The sequence below is a fragment of the Megalops cyprinoides genome, chromosome 4 (assembly GCF_013368585.1).
Source record: "Megalops cyprinoides isolate fMegCyp1 chromosome 4, fMegCyp1.pri, whole genome shotgun sequence".
NCBI classification, from domain to species: domain Eukaryota; kingdom Metazoa; phylum Chordata; class Actinopteri; order Elopiformes; family Megalopidae; genus Megalops; species Megalops cyprinoides.
Genome location: NC_050586.1, coordinates 33,019,628 through 33,039,237, shown reverse-complemented (window position 1 = coordinate 33,039,237; position 19,610 = coordinate 33,019,628). Strand labels below are relative to the sequence as shown.

At 47.8% G+C, this 19,610-nt stretch overlaps 1 protein-coding gene across 5 annotated transcripts in view; it reads left to right on the top strand.

Moving 5' to 3' along the window:
- rtkn (rhotekin) overlaps positions 1–19,610 on the top strand; it is a 70,661-nt gene that overhangs the window by 48,876 nt on the left and 2,175 nt on the right. For 3 of the 5 annotated variants that reach the window (XM_036528016.1, XM_036528018.1, XM_036528019.1), the window contains exons 2-11: positions 4,155–4,354; positions 4,700–4,761; positions 6,467–6,520; positions 7,781–7,898; positions 8,168–8,392; positions 8,773–8,867; positions 9,790–9,896; positions 10,568–10,699; positions 12,334–12,499; positions 15,454–15,558. In XM_036528016.1, coding sequence (XP_036383909.1) covers positions 4,155–4,354; positions 4,700–4,761; positions 6,467–6,520; positions 7,781–7,898; positions 8,168–8,392; positions 8,773–8,867; positions 9,790–9,896; positions 10,568–10,699; positions 12,334–12,499; positions 15,454–15,558 — 1,264 coding nt within the window. Of the gene's footprint in view, positions 1–4,154; positions 4,355–4,699; positions 4,762–6,466; positions 6,521–7,780; positions 7,899–8,167; positions 8,393–8,772; positions 8,868–9,789; positions 9,897–10,567; positions 10,700–12,333; positions 12,500–15,453; positions 15,559–17,474; positions 17,575–19,610 lie in introns of all 5 variants that reach the window. The other 2 variants (XM_036528020.1, XM_036528017.1) reach the window with 2 other exon arrangements.

Genomic DNA, 19,610 nt, shown 5'->3' with positions numbered 1-19,610 from the left:
AGGGTATCTGTCTCCAGTTTAAAATCTCCAGGGAATGAATGTAATGTAATGGTAGATCTCTTAGTGTTTAACACATAATTTCCCAGAGTTTACCTGGTTGTAGTTTTAAGATGGTAAATTAGTGACATTAAGATATTTAAGATAAAATAGCCATGTATTGGAAAGTTAAGCATAGATATTCAAGATAGAAGTTGTAGATAAAGGTAATGTGAAAGTCAGCACTCCATCTAATATAAACGCTTTGGTAGTTTCTTTGTGATAAATCTGCCTGTAATATGTTGTATTGATTCACTTATATAGCAGGGAGGTAGAGAGTGATCTCCGCTGGGCCTCTTTCTCCTCATGTTGGAGTCTGCTGAACTCTTTGCACTTCTTTCGGAAAATATTAGAGCTGTATGAATTTTCACAGCTGAGAACACACGCCGCTGCCACGCGGAGATCCAGCAGCGCGATCAGTGACCCCGCATGGACCACCGCTGCACCGCTATGCTCTCAGGCCTCTCTGAGCCTGTTAGTCTAGACCTCCCCAGCCTGGGATCAATGACAGCTGGCCGGGCTCCACGTCCAGAGCTGGCGGCCGTGCGCCCCCCTCCCCCTCCCCCGAACTCCCCCGCGCTCTCCTCCCTCTACCCCCCCCCCCCCCCCCCCCCCCGGCCTCTCGGCTCTCTCCCCGCTCCGCCGTCCGCCACAGAGGAAGATTTCATCTCCCTCAATTATCCCCATCTGGGCTCATTTTCAACACTCATGCTTCATTACCTGGGAACAGCCGAGTCTGTGTGCTCCCCCCCTTGCCCCGCCCCCTCTCCCGCACCCTCTGCCCTCCCGTACGCTCGCGCTGCCTGGCGAGCGCCCTGGCATGGGGCCGGCATCCCGGCACCGAGCGGTGAGCCTGGCACTGCGGACAGAGATCTGAGTTTCCTCTTTACCTAATTATGATGACTCTCTTTCTCCCCATCTCTCTCTCTCTCTCTGTCCCTCTCTCCCTCTTTCTCTCTCTCTCTCTCTCTCTCTCTCTCTGACAGGGAGAATCTGTGTGCGAGTGCACCTTTGTTTCTCTGAAGTGTGTGCCGGCTTCTGTCGGTGGGTGTTGATGCGAGACGCGAATGTCAAAGTGGTTCCACATGGTGTGTTTTGCCGTTGTGCCTGTGTACAAGAATTCAGCTGTATTGCCCTTGTGCCTGTGTACAAGAATTCAGCTGTATTCCACAATTTCAGTCAAGGTCACACTTGTCTTGTCTTTTTGTTCCTTTTTTACATTTCTCAGCTATAATGCCTCCCAGAATGTGGTCATGACCGTTTGACTGTGTGCAGGTAAATGGCCATTAATGTGGATAAAACCACTTGCCCAAATGGGGACTTAGTTGTAAGGCCATGTTTGAGTTTAGCTACAAGAGGTTTAGGTGCAGTATCCATATTATAATATCAGATAGTAGGTTTTCTGGAATGAGTAAGATTGTTCTGCAGCATGTTCTTAGAAAAGTATCACAGTTGTACTCTACATTGAAGTGTATGAGATGAGGACACAGAACTAATCACTTTGCAAGTAGGCTACATTCTTATTTTTAGCGGAATCCTAAGGAGAGGGCTAGCAATTTGGCCGCTATAAATATCATGCTGGGTCATCTTTTGATGTGTTTCTGTTGAAGTCATTTGCAAATGCAAGGGTCAGGATTGGCTAAGGATGTCCTGGAAAAAGGCAGAGATACCTCCTAACTTTGCACTGTTTTGTCCTGGATAGGTCAGAGAAACTGGTGAACAGGGTTGATAGAAAGCTGATGATTAAACTTGGCTTCATCAGACTGCTGAGCTGTGCTCTGCTTTCCTTCGTGTTGGTAGGGGTGATATGTAATGTTGCAGCGGTACAGATGGCCTTCTCTCTCAGTGAGCCAGCCAGGACATCTTGCAAAACGCTACCGTGTGGTAGTGTTCTGTGCCTGGAAAGGGTCTGGACATCGTATAGAGCACATATCTATGAAAGATGTGCCGTGCAGCTGGTATTGCTGTGGTGTGGGACAGGCCCAGACTGACTGATGGTCCTCTGATCCCGTCTGCATAACTCTGTCCACTGGGAGCTGGAGCTTTGTTATTCAGGAGCTGAACTAATTATTCGTTTTGGAGATGATGTCTCCCATGAGAGTATGTCAATTAGTTTTCCTGCCCATGGAGCAAAGGTCTGGTCTGTGTGGAACAGAAGAGCGAATTTTTAAACAACTTTCTTCTTACTGGTGGGTTTGGGTTTTCGGCTGTCCCAACCGTCATCTCTGACTTTGAAGTGGGCTTGAAATATCAGAACCCCCGACTCCTATGCGCTCCAGTACGACCACTGATATACTTTCACCATTGTCACGACATAGATGGCTCAATTAATTGTACCCGAAGTAATTTTCAAAACTGCAGCAGTTCAGAATGAGGATGTAGCTGCTCATCCACTACAGCTGAATCCCCCTTCCCCACCCCCTAGTCCTTTATCAGGACACAGTCCCCTTAAGCCTCCTAGTGGAATGGAACTCTCCGGAACAGGGTAATGAGAAAGAGCCGTGCCTTTGGAGCCCAGCGGAGCGAGGCGTGTCTGAGAGAACGTGAAGAGGGCAGGTTAGCGGGAGGAAGCGGAGAGAGAGCGCGGCCGCAGAGGAAGAGAGAGATAAAGCGAGGGGCTTAAAAGCCGCGTGTGGCATTCACTCGCGTTTAATTGGAACTCGGGTTAGACGTTAATGAGCTCAAAAACGGTGATGTCGACAGTGGTGGGAGGGGAGTTGGCATGGTGATGGGACATGCCAGCAGGACACAGACGGAGCATGCTAGTTAATTAAAATGTAAACACGGAGAGAAGGGGGGGGGGGGCGGTTAAAGAAATGCTGTTAATCTGCTACATGTTAGTCACATAAATGCAGAATGAACAAATGGCACGAATGCATGAACAGAGGTCTACTTTGGACCTTTTTTACATAATTGATAAAGAGAAAACAGGAATTTCTGGCAACGCTACCAAAGAGAATGGAGTGTCTACCAAGCCGAGTACGAGCTTCTCTCTCTCTCTCTCTCTCTCTCTCTCTCTCTCTCTCTCTCTCCCTCTCTCTCTCTCTTTCTGTCTGTCTGTCTGTCTGTCTGTCTCTTCAGCATTGTGCTGACAACAATTAATATGTTGCTGTTCTGTGGTTATGGGAGTGCTGCTGAGGCTGTTTAGGTAGTGTATCTTCTACAGAGATGCTTAGCCTGCCATACAGCCTGGGGAAATAGTAGAAGCCTGGACATTCTTTCATCTATATCTGTGTATATCAACACAAAAACTACTCATATACTTAAACTGCTCATGCCCATACACCTTCACTGGGCATACACATTGATATACACATACCAGGCAGTTTTTATCTTATTCTTAGGCTTATTTCTCTGCCTTTTCTCCCCCTCTCTCACCCTCATCACCCACTGGAACGTCCTGCCCTAGATAAGCCAAATCGGATGCCTCTGAAATCTGTTATTCCAAAGGCATCGCGTGGGGAAAGAGCCTGCAGACATTCCACATTCCTCCAGACAGGGGTTGAGGAGTACGGTGGGGGTGGAGGGGGTCCGTATTTTCACAGTTATCCCCCTCCCCCCCCCCCCCTCACGGCTGGGGTCCCGTTCCCAGAGTGTGGATCCTGATGAATGATTCAGCACCTCCGCGCCCGTGTGCCGAGGGGAGGCAGAGGGCGAGAGGCCGCCCAGCCGTTTCCGCCTTATTACCCGCTGCGCTGCGGCCACACGCCACTGCACTCAGACACCGAAACGCTTTCAGGTGGCGGTCGCCAGGCAGAAACTGGATAACGTTCAGCTGATAGGCTTGGTTTTCTCCATTACCCAACCCAACAGAGACGTACCAAAGGCAGACAGGACGGAGCAATAGCTGGATTTCACAGCATAGGATTAGGACTACCGGCATTCTTGACAGTAATGATAGAAAGAGCACTATCGTCGTGCAGGAAACGGGGCCTTGCTCTAAACTCACTGCTGTCTTACGCACATCACTTCAGAGCAGGCAGTGTCCAGATGAGCTGGTCTGTATATCATACAGATTGGCTGATGGTCATTATTTTACTGCATCCATATATAGATCAGATAGGTTAAGTGATGCCTGGGTCGCTCACCCTCTCCTTCTCTGTTCCCTCCTCCTGCAGGACAGCGACATCCAGAAGAAGATCGACTACGAGATCCGGATGCGGGACGGGGCGTGCAAGCTGCTGGCCGCCTGCTCCCAGAGGGACCAGGCGCTGGAGGCGGCCAAGAGCCTGCTGACCTGCAACGCCCGCATCATGGCCTACATGTCGGAGCTGCAGAGGATGAAGGAGGCGCAGGTCATGCAGAGGGTGGCGCGCAGGTCAGAGGTCAACGCTGGGCTTGGCGGAAGTAGCTAGCTGATGGCAGGGGGTAGGGGTGTTAAGACGGCGACAAAGCAAACCTCTCTGTGGTAGTGTGGACAGCATGGGTGACTCTTTCCCATCTGCAGGTGTAGACGCAGAGACTAGACCACAAGACCAGATTTCAAGGACAAGCAAAGGAGTTCATTTAAATAGATTGACAAAGTCAAACGATCTGCAGTTAAAAATGCAGAGAAAACCGAGCAGATGCCAATGAGTCGCATATACAACAGTGCATACAGAGTAAACACCCATGTTAGCCTTAGCCCAGTGGAAAGATAAATTATGTTTTGTGCTTCACGCAGGTCATCCGATGCTGGGCCCATGGACGACCGACTCCCCTGCAAGGGCAAGGTGGCCATTTCAGGTACCCATAAAAAAGCCAATTATGTCAAAACTTTACGCTGTCTGTCTAATTTTTTATCATGCAAGAACATTAAGGTAGGCACTGCTTCCCTCATGCAGTCAGGTGACCTTGTCCAGCTCCTACATGGATCAAATCCAATCCTTTACAATCCATTCCCCCAGTCCCAGAGTCACTGAGGCAGACATTTCCAAGGTGCACCACACCATGTCGCCATATCACCCCCACCCCTCCCTCAAAGCGCTCCCTGTGTAATTTCCTTATTATTGACCACGTCCACGGCAACCCGCTGACTGTCACTGCGCATCAGTGTTTAATGACAGACAGCGTCCGCCATACAAGGGGGGTGTAACATGATGAATGAGCCTCCTGACTGTGTGATGAGGGGGTGTTTGGGGGGTGGGGGGGGTGTCAGGGGGGTGCAGGTCGCACCGATGCCCCCTGCCGAGGGATGCCCCCAGGGGGTGGATTTTAGTGAATGTGGTAATTACAGGATCATGATTAATGGCACAGATGCGGCGGGGGGAAAGTGGAACTCAGTGGGTACCGCCCCTCCGCCAATACTCCGTCTCTGCATGGGCCCAACTGGAGGAGGTGTGTGTGTGTGTGTATGTGCATGTGTGTGTGTGTGTATGCGTGTGGGAGTCCTAATAACACATTCACACCCGCAGGCATGCATACACTCATAGAGACAAATACCCTTTCTCTCTCTCACCCAGCCATGTAGCTATATAGACTTGTATTTATACCTATTTGTTCCCACTGTGTGTGTGTGTGTGTGTGTGTGTGTGTGTGTGTGTGTGTGTGCTGTCCAAGACTTAATTTCATCTGATTTATATGGACCATAATTTACACATGTGCTTCAGCAGGCACATTTTATAATTAAATGTAAGCTCAATCAAGACGATATAAGTTCATCTAATTTACCTCAATGGGTCCCAGCAGCTCAAATGTGCTCGCATTCAAAAGCGATCAAATCGTTGGGGTCGTGCACAGTCTGAGACACACACACACACACACAAACACACACACACACACACCTCCCTCCCGTGCCATTCCTGCGCCGGTCATAAACAGGCTACACCCAGCCCTGTCTGTCACATTATGCCCCACCCCTGCGGAGAGATGGGGGGAAGCGGGTGTGCTGTGCGCTCGCCTCGCTGAGCAGACGGTCGCGCACAGCACACCCACGGAGCCGCAATTACAGTCCCCATTTTACCCCAGCGGAAAATAGGCCCGTAGCCCAAAGAACCGCTTATCAAACCTCATTTTCCTCTGACAGGGAACAGGATTACAGTCCTTAGTCCAGTTATCGAGACATCGATGGAGAGCGGGCCCACACCCCACAGAGTTTTTCATTCTCCGCGGAGTCCATCTGAGGCCATTTTTCTCCATTCACGGGTCTTGTCGCCCTCTATTGTCGCGCCTCTCTTTATATGAGCAGCGCTGTCACATAATTATGTGTCATTCCGGCGGGCGGGAACTGAGATTCAGAGCCGGGAGTAAACAGGTCCCCCACAGACCTGTCCTCGGTCCACAGCGAAAGGACTACGCTGGGTGCCTGGCGATGTCGTGGGGGATGGATGTTGTGGTGGCGGGTGGGTGTTAGGGGCGTGTAGCGACAGTGTGAGCGGACGGTACGGGATCTCTGTGGAAATTGCGACCCTGTGGCTGTGCTGTGACCCCTCTGTGCTTTCCCCCCCTGCAGATCTGCGCATACCGCTCATGTGGAAAGACACAGAATACTTCAAGAACAAAGGAGGTGAGTGGAGAGGCCTCTCCAGCTGGGAGCGGGAATGGTGCTCCTTGACATTAGTAAGACTAACAGGGCTGAAACAGGGTTTGAAACGCATCAGAGAGGATTCATCTGATAGTATGCTTTTGTTGTAAAATCCATTCTTAAACCTATGACATGGATGATCTGTGTATTTGTAGCAGCTGGCATGTGTTGTGTAATGTATAGCCAGAGTGGACACATTCGCTGTTTCTTTTATGAAGGTGGTTTTGTCATGTTTTATTGTTCTTTATACATCTGCTACTTTACAGTCAGATGGCTGGGGACGCCCCGCCAGCGAGACGTGGGAAATAAACACGTCGAACGTCTGGCCCAAACAGTTGTACTGATCCAATCTGCATGAATGTGCATACTGATGAGGGGCAGGAGACAGACAGGTAGCAGACTCCTTCAGGGCTTAACGAAGCAATTAGTCAAGGTCGTCTCCGGCGCTGCCGCAGTGATGGATCACTGGAGCCGGCAGCACCTGAGACTGGCGTATGACTGAGAGGACTGTCACAGAAAGGGACAGAGGGGATCCCACACACACCGACAGACACGTGCACCCATGTACACACACACACACACACACACACACACACACACATACATGGAGACATGCATGGATGAACATACAAACACACACACACACACACACACACACACACATATACATACACATACACAGGTACTCATCAACCAAGTCTCTCACAAACAAACACACACACACACACACAGGCACTCATCAACCAAGTCACACACACACACACACACACACACACACTCCATGAGTACAGTATAGTGTCACAGTGGTGAAAACACTTGCACTCACACAGTGTGCAGAGACAGATAGAAAGGGGAGAGTGAGAATCCTCCAGTGAAGCATTGCCTCGCAGATGTTGGAGTGTTCAGACATCTGTGCTCATGTGAGAGAGACAAATGGCTTAAGCCGTATATTCCTAATGGCAGGTGCAGGTGCTGATGGGAGCTGCGGTGGGGAGCAGTGTGCTTAAATCCCTTTACACACTGTTTCCTAGACATAAATGAGAGTAAAGTTCACACTCACTCATTCTTTTCTCTCTCTCTATTGCTCTGTCTCCTTCATTCTCTCTCTCCACCTCTTCCCCCCCCTTCTCTCTCCCCCCCCCCTCCTTCACTCTCTCCCTGCCTCCCTCTCTCTCTCTCTCTCTCTCTCTCCCCCCTCTCTCCTTCACTCTCTCCCTCTCTCTCTCTCTCTCTCCCTCTCAGAGCTGCATCGCTGTGCTGTGTTTTGCCTGCTGCAGCTGGGAGGAGAGATCTATGATACAGACATGGTGATGGTGGACCGGACGCTGACAGACATCTGCTTCGACAACACCATTGTCTTGTGAGTGTCTATTTCCAGCTTGTTTCTTAAAGACCAGTCTCCTCACTCCTCTCTCTTCACCTCTCATCTCCCTTGGTCACCCAAAATGCCTTACTCATAAAGGTCCTCTTAAAAGCCCTACTTTCATAGTGCCGTTGGTTACGTTGTGATGTTCTGTGCCAGTGACAGATGTGTTTGTGTGTGCATGTGTGTGCACACTTGTGTTTGTGTGTGTATGTGGGTGTGTGTCTATGTGTGCACGCGCTCTGACTTGATTTATATGTTTGCAGCAATGAGGCCAGCCCCGGGTTCGAGCTGAGGGTTGAGCTGTACAGCTGCTGCACGGAGGACGAGTTCTCAGCAGGCAGCACGCCGCGGAAGCTGGCCAGCAAGCTCAGCAGCTCGCTCGGACGCTCATCGGGGAAGAAGATGCGGGCGGCCATGGAGCCCGGGGGGTGCAGCCCGGTCAGCAACGGGGGAGGGGCTACCCTCCTGCTGCCTGTGCCCTCAGTACCGTGAGTAGCAACATTCCCCCCCTTCCCGTTCCACGCCCCCACAGGCCAAAGGTCACCAACTGTCCACTGCTTGCACACCCACTGTTAAGTACACCTGCTATCGGAATACCAGCTGACCTACGTAGTTGCAGGCCATGCTAAACGCCCCTGCTGGATGCTAATTATAGGTCTGGACTCAATTACTGTTGCGTGTCATAAAATCTAAAGCACCTCCCGCTGCCCCGGCGTCTGTTTCTGTTGGTGTGAAAATGTGTTGGTCAAGACCGTACACTGACACTCACACCACAGAGAAACCTCCCCCTGACTCACCTTTCTGAAGTGACTCCCAGCTCTGACTCTCACTCCCGTGTCACTTCCCGTGCATCTCTCTCTCTCCGCAGGGGACCGAAGTACCACCTCCTGGCGCACACCTCGTTGTCGCTGGCGCACGTGCAGGACAGCTTCCGCACGCACGACCTCGCCATCTCGGGGAACGGTGAGCAGCCTCTCTTCCTGTTTCTTTCCTCTCCTCCAATGCCCTGGATTTCTCCTCTCATCTCCTCCTGTCCTTGGTTCAATCTCCTGTCATCCCTGTTTGTCTCCTCAAATTCTTTGTCTTCTCCGTGGCACTGCCCATGTCAAATCTGCCCGCTCTTCAGAAGCACCGATCCTACGGTCAAATCGAAACAAGATGAAAAATGCCCAATGGGAATTGCAGCCACTTATTTCTTACAGCGAGCTTTACGGGTTTAGCGTAATTTTCCAATTAGGAGAGAAATAAGAACAAACAGCATGGTGCCTAATATGCCCAGAGAATTGCTTTGTCTCATTACAAGCACACTCTCCACACTCTGAAATGAGCAATGCATTAGAAAGCCGTTTCCTGTGTGTGTGTGTGTGTGAGCATGATTGTCTGTGTGAGTGTGTTTGAGTGTTTGTTTATGTGTGAGTGTTTGTTGTCTGTTTGTTTGAATGTGGGAGTGTGTACAGGCATGCCCTATGCAGTGTTAGTGTTGCTCTTTGCCTGGGGGCCCCTCTCTCTCTCTCTCTCTCTCTCTCTCTCTCTGTCTCTCTGTCTCTGTCACACACTTTCTTCCAGTGGGCCACTGTCTGACACCCTCCATCAAGGTCAGGGTTATAAAATATTTACCAGCACGCCAGCAGTAAGCCTGTTCTTCCCCAGTGACATAAACATCTAAGGATGGAGATTGTGGAGGATCTGTAAATCCCCATGTGTCTGTGGAATTTTAAGCACCCTTAAAGGCAGTGGTAGAGTAATCATGTGTTTGTTGATGACTCTTTTCATCTCTCCACTTATATGTTGGCCTGACGGTGTCATCTTCAGCTCGGCATCATTCTCTCTCTCCTTTTTTCTCTCCTTCTCTCCCTCCCTCTCTCGCTCTCTCACTCTCTCACAGAGGAATGCTCCTATTGGTTGCCCCTGTATGGCAGTGCATGCTGTCGCCTGGCAGCACAGCCTCACTGTATGACCCAGGAGATGATGACCGGGTACCTTAGGGTCAAGGTTAGTAGGGGAAAAACTCCGCTGACACTGATGCTCTTATAACTTGTATGGATGCTCTTCTGTTCTCTTGGAGGTCATTCTGGATAAGAGTGACTGCTAAGTGTATGTAATGTGGTTTATTGTAGGAGAAACTCTATTCACCTGAGGAGGTTTGGCTCTGAGAATTTGTTCACACACACACACACACACACACACACACGTGTGCCTCTTGGCTTAACAACACTAGTAGCTAACAGCCCTCGATGCAGTTGTATGTACTCCCTTTGTGTCCAGACAGTTGCCTGCCCCTCATTAGTATGCACATTCATGCAGGTTTGTTTGAACTAGATTAGGTTATTGTCTGATTTGTAATTACTGCTTCTAGTAAACTACACTTCCTGAGGACACACACACACACACACACACACACACACACGTACACACACACAAAACGTAATCAGCACACTAAGCCGGTGCCACCAGCAGGCTGCACCACCTGCCATTAGTGGGAATGACACCTTCAGTTGTCGCTTCTGCTTGCAGCTGTACAGTGTGTGAACTTGACTGTAACTTGACCTAGTAATGTGGGAGCTAGACCGTGTTCAGGTGCTGTGGGAAAGAGCCCTGAGTGATTGCTAAACCATTCTTTCCAAGTCTGCCTTTTTCTCTGAATGCCACTTCGTCTCTCACAGCAGCTGGGAGGTGACCCTCAGAGCTGGACGAAGATTTACGGTGTCCTGAAAGGGACAAACCTGTTCTGTTACCACAGGCAAGAGGACGTAGAGGCCAAAGTGGAGCCAGCCTTTACTATCGCCATCAACAAGGTTAGCCTTCACAATGAGCGTGGTACATATAACCCCGCCCTGCAGCAAGACAAACAGGCATTGCAGGTTGTCTGAGCTCGACCACAAGGAGTCAGTCAAGGACACCGGAGTTCGGCAGCATTGCTGGGCCACATAGTATCACATCAGCGATACTGATTCTTCAGTGTAAACAGGAAACCCTAGGGCTACAGGAAATGCGTTTACCAATGAGGTCATTTTTGCACCAGGCAGTCATTTAATGAGACACAGCAAAGGAATCCAAAAAGCTGATATGTAACTAATCATAGATTTATCACTTTTTTCTTCCATGCTGCTTATGTAAAGGCCTGTTGTGTGTTGTTTTTTCCCTTACTGAGTCATTGATGTGGAGGGCACCAGGGCAGACAAAGTGTACTGATAGCTCTCCTAAGGAAGTGGCAGGATTGCATAAAGCCCTTCCTTAACAGAAGCTACTGTATCAGTCAGTGCTGTTGAGCATGTGGAGAACTGAAATGTTTTCCTGGTTGGGTGTGATATGCTGCCATCTGCTGGCAGTGAAATGTATCACAACACAATTATTGCTTCAGTGGTGTACAGTACTAGGAACTCTATAAACAAGTGGTGGTCTTGCTGACTTGGTGAAGTATCTCATCCATTCAAAAGTTATTGTCAATCCAGCTGATAATAAGGGTATTATCTGAGTTGTCAGTGATGGAAGTTTCTCTCATTAAGAGTATCTGTTAATGAAAGTGGTGTGCCGTAGTGTTAAGGAGCAGGACTTGATACTCAAAGGTTGATGGTTTGATTAGGAGGGTCACTGCTGTTGTACTCTTGTTTAACCCAAATCACCCCAGTATATATCTGTCTGTATACATGAGTGATATGTAAGGCTTGTAAGTGATGAGTCACTTTGGATGAAAACATCTGACAAGCAAATGTAACGTAAAGAGAGTATATCATTACATCACTTATATGGTGACTCACTTCAAATAATGGGTCTATTGTTCCTCTTCAGGATAATGTAGCTGGTGTGACTCAGCAGTTTTGTTGTCGTACATTCTGATTGGCTCAGCTGGATGTCTCTTCAGTCCACCTTGCAAAACACCATTAGTGCTCCTTTTAGTCCACTAGGGGGCATAACAGGTGACTGGGTGTGGTTTGAGAGTGACTGCAAAAGAATCACTCTCTTCCTTTGCCTGAATCAGGGCTGTAGGAGATAAAGTGATGCCACTGCAGTGTGAACCTCTAATTTTGATGTGTTATGTCAGGTACAACTAATAAATGCTCCATATTGTATTGTATCAGCAGTAGGAAAGGTTAATACCAGCTCTAAACAGAAGATTGTGAGTTTGAGTCCTAGATGAATCACTACTGTTATGTCCTTGATGAAGTTACTGATCTTGAGTTCTTCCACAGCACTGTATATATCTGAAAATACACTATATACCATAAGTTTGTAAGTCACTGTAATTTGAAAATTAAGCAAGCAGATGAAGTGTAGCACAGCAATACAAAATTCCCAGACATGGTGTTTATGTAAACCTCTGTCAATGTGTCTGTTTGTGTGTGTGCGTGTGCGTGTGCGTCTGCGTCTGTGTACGTGCATGCGTGTGTGTGTGTGCGTGTGTGTGTGTGTGTGTGTGTGTGTCTCGCAGGAGACAAGGATCCGTGCCACAGACAAAGACCCCCACAGCAAAGCGCAGAGCATCTCCATCAGTAACCAGTACGGAGGGGAGGACGTGACGCACACCCTGAGCGCCGACAGCAGAGAGGACACACAACGCTGGATGGAGGCCTTCTGGCAGCAGTTCTACGACATGAGTGAGTACCGCCTCGCAGGGGCAAAACCGGGGGGGTGCAAGCAGAAAGCTGCCAGCGGTTACACAACAGAAAAAGGGGGGGCAGGCATGACAACACTAGGCTGCTATTGCCAGACAGCAGTAGGGAGAGAAGGTGAGGGCCAAAGACTGTTTCCCCAGTCAGTGAGTGGGTCAGCTTAATATCACCTTTGGACGGTAATCGTTTGCATCCCACTTACTCTCCACGTGGACTCGTTCTTCTTTCTGATGACCTCAGTCTGTTTGTGACCTCATCTGGATTGTGCCGTGCTGGGATTCTGTTACAGTATCGCAGATACTGGAAACGCTTAGTTGCCCTGACGCCGTGCTTCACTGTGGTAACCTCTTAAGTCTTTTCAACCCTGTCTTGTGGTTCTGTTATGGGATACTGTGTAATGGTCTCCCTTCCTCTCGCCTCCTCTCTCCTCCCCACTGTGTAGCAGGTCACATTTTGGCCGCACAGGACCAACAATATGGTGTAGTAATGTTGCCGCTGCGATTCTCAGGTGGGGTATTGCTGTTGTACCCTTGAGCAAGGTACTTCACCCAGAGTGCCTCAGTAAATTTCCTATCGTATGAAAAGATATGTATGTTAATCTAGGTAAGGCCATTTGCTAACCAAATATATAATGTAAGGTAACATCACTTCTCGTATTTCTTTCTTTTTGTCCACTGTGTTCTTTTCTTTTTTCCCCCCCTGTGATCTCTGAGAGGTCGAGAGAGTTCAGTTTGCAGGGCATGAAGCTGATTGGCTGGGGCACAATGGTGGCTGCTGTTGCTGCAGTTTTGCTCCAGGGCTGGCATTGTGAAAATGTTGTGCAATGTATTCCTCACAGAGGACATTGGGAGATGCCTTGTTGATTTAAGATATGTTTAAATTGCTCCTACACTCGCATGTGCTTGATATCTCAAGCGTAATGCTATTTGAATTGGGCAATATACCTTTAGACTACTGACTTTAGTGGCTTCCAATCCAGCCTGTCAAACAGGATGTAAATGCTTTTCACATATAAAAATAGTCCTCCTGCTGTAGGTTTCAGATATCAGATTTTTGCTGTCCAGACATGTGGAAATTATGGCAATATTATCTTATAGGCAATAAGCAGCAAGCATCTCAATACTGTGCAGCAGCGTGAGTTGGCATACATCCCAGCCCTTTATTTACAAGTAGGATGAGTGGAAAGGTTTAGAATTAGAGGTAGTGATGCTTACTAGATTGTAGATTGCAGTTTCCCAGAACTGAAGTGTCATATATGGTCAATATCAGTGATGTTTGTCAAACCACAAGAAGTTTATCAAATGTAATTGATTTTTTTTGAAATTTGAAAGTGAAATACAGAAAACGTAAAATTGATACCTATAACCACAGCTGTATTTAGCAATAATTATGCAATATATAACTTATGCAATATATTTTTATAAGAACTACCAATCCCAAAGATGCCTGTTAGCAAAATTATGTTTTGACTCAACAAACATTGTTAAAATGTAGGTTCATATGCTGTTAGTGATGACCACCACAGAATAGAGGCATTCAAATAATCTAAATATAAGGCAATATTGTGAAGATTTTTTAGGTAGTTTCAGTAAATTGACACAGACGGCATTGTAGTCCGCATGCTTTTCAGTGAGTTGAGAGGAGACTTGAGTCAGATCAACAGTTGTTAAGCTAAGAAGACATTAAGTCATAGGTAAACGTGATCTTCTGCTTCTGGCAAAATCCCGTGTACAATATATTTAATTATGTTAGGACTGTGGTTTGCTTACACATCTGAACACACTTCTTTTGTGTATCGCTGGTCATAGGAATCGTGGGATATATTGTAGTGTGTGATTATAGGCACAGTTTGGTATTTATTTTATAAGGTGGGTGCACAAACTTGGCCCTCCCTTTTAGCAAAAATTAAGAAACCGCATGTAATTTTGTGGTTAATATAGAGGTCTTCGGGTTGTGCTGCTGAGAGATTTCTGTTGGGTCTACTTTTTGTTGAATAATTAGGTCTGCTTTTATTAAAGGATCAAATAGTATAACTCTACAGACAAATAGGGGCTAGAGTGGAGTGGGAGTGGGAGTGGGGGACTTTCTGCACCACTCTAAGGTCTAAACGTTATTTTGAAGTCACATTTGGTAACAAGTGGCAGGCGATGACAGCTTCTCTCTGTTATAGGCAATGAGTGTGCAGTTGGACATCCCCAGGTGTGTTCTGAAAAAACATCAGTGAAGTCACAGTTATCACTGTTAATATTGAAATGAGTAATAGGTGGTGACAAACTAAGGTCTCGTCTCTTTTGATGTTTCAGCTTCGAGAGAGCGTATGGATTTGTTTTTCTTTTCATAGTTAAATGCATTTTTTGTTTCCTCATAATAGAATGTAGTTTGTTGTAGCTTGTTAGCCTGGGCTGGAACCGGTTGCCGAAAACATCCTGAAAATTCTACCTGAAGCGTCACTTATGCGCGTCTACACCTTTATTACTTGCTGAAGAGCCTTTGTTTGTGTAAATATGCTCCCGGGGTGCAGTTGGCTGATTGTCTCAGCCATGTGCATGATCACTGTCATGGTCAGAGCGGTGTGTTGGCATGTGGGTCCATCTATGTGGGAGAAAGCCTGAGGCACCCAGCTACCGGTCATCAGATTATATTCTGTCACGCACGTCGGGAATCTCAGAGATTCTTAATGCTGTGTGGCATGGGGGTAATTAGCACTAGATCTGCAGTGTGTATGTCCTAGTAAAACTGAACACACAAGAGCTGAGAACGTGGCATAATGCCGTATGTTACTCAGAGAGGTATGTAATTCTGCTGCTCGAGCACAGCCAGGTGTGTTCCTGATCTGTGGGTTCTGGGGGGTCAGTCTAAACTGCTGTTTTGTGGGCGTGTGTGGCCCCTCTCGTAAACAGCACAGGGCAGTCAGTTGATGATGGACCTCTCTCCTGCAGGCCAGTGGAAGCAGTGCTGTGACGACCTGATGAAAATCGACATGCCGTCGCCGCGGAAACCCGCCATCGTCACCCCGAAGCAGGGCTCCCTCTACCACGAGATGGGTAAGACCGGGCGCTTTGGCGCCTGCACATATGCGTGTGCACTTGAAGAAGACGTCATATACTTAAGTATTACAGTTAGAAGTTATATGAAACAAACAGCGGTACCACCCCCATGATTCATCCTGTCTCTGAGTCATCTGCCAAACTGGAATCATGGGAACGTTAATTATTGTTCTCCAAGCAACACCATCACTGTATCATTTTAAACTTACCTTTAAACCTCCACATACAGCTGCCTGGCCAGTGGTCTGGAGAGCGGTTCAGCCAGTGGTACATAACACACACAATCAGATGCATAGAACTATCCTGTAGTAAGTGCCATGACTTAACCCTGTTGGTTTGTTACACTGTTTAACTTTCTCTTGTCCTTTGTTGGAGACAGAACTACTATACACCTGATTTGTAAAAGAATTTTCAGTTCGTTTCTTTTGTGACATATTGCAGGCCCTTTTTGCAAGCTTTTTTCTTTATGTGTGGTAGTTGAGTACAGTATCACCTGTATCATCTGGGTAACATTACATATCATGCAAAACTTTGTGACACCATGGTAGGTGGGTAGCTGATAAGCAAAGAGGTTTTCAAGTGTTATTCTGTTGATTGTTTTCCATCATAGGAGAAATGATTTCTGATTTTTTTTTCTAGCCAAGCAGAACTGTTCAGTAACTGCATTCTTGCAGTAAGACATTTTGATGTGGCTGTGAATCCAAGTGAAAGACACAAAATTCACCAATATTAACATCATAGCAATCCAGTATTTTCAGCCTGAACGTTGAGTTGGCAGTTGGCAGGTGATAACTGCTTTATTCAACACCGTGTGACTCGCCAAGTCAATCGTTCAGTCTAGCATGACAAAGATTTCTTAATCCCCCTGTTATCAACAACAAACCTGTTTTAATCAGGCATAAGCAAAGGAAATATTCACAATCGCATTGTTGCCCTGAAAGGGCCCCCAGGCATTTTTCTGCGGTGGAATTCTAATGTTTACAACTGACAGGATATGAGCTGGCGATGAGGTGGAAGAGCTGGTTTTCAAAGCACACAGCTATAAATAAAAGATCGCCTTGTTGTACACAATACCTGCGTTTTAGGACAAAGATTTGCGATGTTATGGGACCCGGCGCGCTCCTGTTCCACACCAGAAATCTCACGCTATCTGGCTGTCTTTGCAAATCTACAAAATCCAAAACGTCTCTCTGTGACATCAGTGATTTTTACATACTGTATTAGATTTCTCCCTGCAGGGGAGAAAGGAAAGGCAAACCACGGCCGCACTCTCCTGTTAACTGCATGCCTCTCTCTCTAACAAACAGTGGAACGTGGCACCAAGCATGGGCTCTCCGTCTAGGCTCTCTGCTTACCCCTGGTCTCCTTTGACTGGCGGTCCAGCTTTTCTCTTGGTTTTTCTACGACTGCACTGTGGATGCAAACGTTTCTCTCTGACACACTGACTATATCTCTCTCTCTCTCTTTTTCTCTTTCTCTCTCCCTTTCCCCCCACATGCACCCAATTTTTTCTGTTCCTTCTTCTCCTGCCTCTCCTCCTCTCCCTCGACCCCACCCATGACCATCTTGTCCCCTTGTTTTGTCCCCTAATTCCCTGCCGCCCCACGACACATACTGGTGTGCTTTTCCCACCATTATTGATGAACAACGAACACCCATATCTTCCCCTGTCTAACCTCCTTTCCTCTGTCTGTTTGAACTACTTGCGCCCCTGTGTTATTCCCCTGATTAACCCTGTCTTTGAATTTATTTCCATCTTCATTGGTCCATTGTACTCGTCACCTTCCCATTTATGTTTAACTGTCAAAACCCACCCACATCTGGCGACCCGAACCCCGCTTCTCACCCCGTCTGTGTTACCCATCGCACCCCTCCCTCCCCTCTTCTTTCCTGGCCTAACCCCCTCTCCCCAGCCTCCTCTCTCCCCAACCCTTCCTGCGAGGGGCTGCTGCTCCAGGATAATGCTGTGTCGGCCGAGATCCGAGCTCTGCTCTCCTCCTATTACAACGACAGGTGAAGTAACACCATTGTTGAACCCCCCCCCTACTGGCAACCCACTGACCTCCTGTCCACTCACCGTGCACTACCTTCTAGCTCTCTGCGACCGCACCTTCTGCGTAAAACGGTAACGTCAAAGCAGGGTCTGGCTTCCATTTGTCAGATGAGTCAGCAGTATTGGGTGCCGAGTCACTGTGGTTGCCGAATATAGCATGGAATGCGTTATAGAGAATAGGGGAATTCCCAGAGTCCTGACTGGGTGTACCAAAATCCGGCCTTCTGATCATCCCCCTCAGTTCATTGGCTAAATAAATCCTCTCCCTCTCCACTGATGTGTGGTGCTGCTGGGTATCGGTCAGGTGAGTTCTACACATCTGTGGTGATTGAGGTGGTTCACAGTCGTTTCTGCAGCGATCCTTCCACCCCCCAGTCAGATGCATAAAAGGGTCTTTATAAATACAGTTCCTTAGATTCATCCCTGTCTGCTACGGCCCAGTGCACATGCCCAGGAGTTTTAGCTTACAGTGTGAGGTAGAGTGTCACTAGTGTTCAATGCAGTGCAGAGGCATGGAAAACACAGGCTGAGGTTTCATGGTTATGCCAGTTTAGATGGTGATGGGAAAGACTAAGAAGTGATTGCGTACACATACACACATACACACACACATCTGGCATCATTCTTCTTTACCAGACATTACAGTTGGTATTGGCTGTGCTGTTGGCTGATAGATAATGGTGGATAACTTTGTGTGCTGTATTGCACACACAATAGAGTGTGATAATCAAAGACAGGGCCAAGAGTTTCACTGTATACAACACATATTCATATTTACAGGCAGAATTAGTGCAGATGATAACGTTTAGGTGAATTTCTGACACCTGAAAAGGAGATTTGTGCAGGGAACTGAGCTACAGCAGGAATGGCCTGTCTGCTGTGAAACTAACAGCCTCCTACGTCAGCAATTCGCTACATATTGTATCAATACAAAGGCCTTTGAGTGATTTAATTGTTACGCAGCAGAGTAGGAGACACTTCATTGAATTCACGCCTCGATCCGCCTGCTCATAGCGGACACTGATGGATTATTCTATTCAGTCGAAAGAATTCATGAATCATCCACCGCAGTGTGTGCAAGTGCATGAGATGGTGTCTGGTCCAAGTTTATGCAGCAAGTGGTTGAACTGGCAACATGACACTTTGAAAAGGGCTTGTTATATCTATCATGAGGGTCGAAGGAGACCCCAGCAGGTCCCTGTGACCAGCACAAAGCAGTGAGGAGGGCACTTATGAGCGGCTTTCGCGGAGTGAATCGGTGACGTGACTTTGGGTGGAGAAATTGCCTTCCCTAGTCCTTATCTCAGAGCAGATCCCAGTCAAGCAGGTGACAGCTAGGTTTAATTTTATCATGTGAACTTTGGAATTCTGTCATCATGTCTACGCCCATCATTCATCTGCCTCGTTGTATCTTGTATGCAGTTTTACTTTAGGCTGGAGTTGATCTGTCTTACCAGGGCAACGGAGCAGCACATACTATGTTCGCTGGCTCCGAAGTGAGATAATTATCTTAGACAGCCTCCAGATCTCTTAAAGCTCAAGCTTTGAGAGCCAGATTCCTTTCCCTCCATATGTATTGTCATTTCATATTGTCACCAGTGACACACACCCCGCAAAGTCAAACCCCCACCCCCACCCCCCCAACCCCATCCCTCCCCCGCCCATTACAGTTTGGAGAGCTGCCACGCAGTCTCATCGCCGCCAAAGCAATGAGGTGACTTTAAGTTAATAATAATATCCTGGAACACCGCAGGTGTGAATTCCCCCCTGCTTCATCAGCGCTTCCTCATCTTTTGATCTCCACGCTTGGCAGATCACCCGCTCATGAATCCGTTGGACTGCATGATCTTTTTTTTTTCTGAAGCAGGAGAGAGGGCACCTCCTCTGCACATTCGGCGGATCCCAGGCTCGTGTGAAGGGCCTCTCCCCATGTTTTTCCTCTCATGTCATTGGTTTGTGTGGTGTTATTTTCCACTCACTGATAGGCAAGATTGTC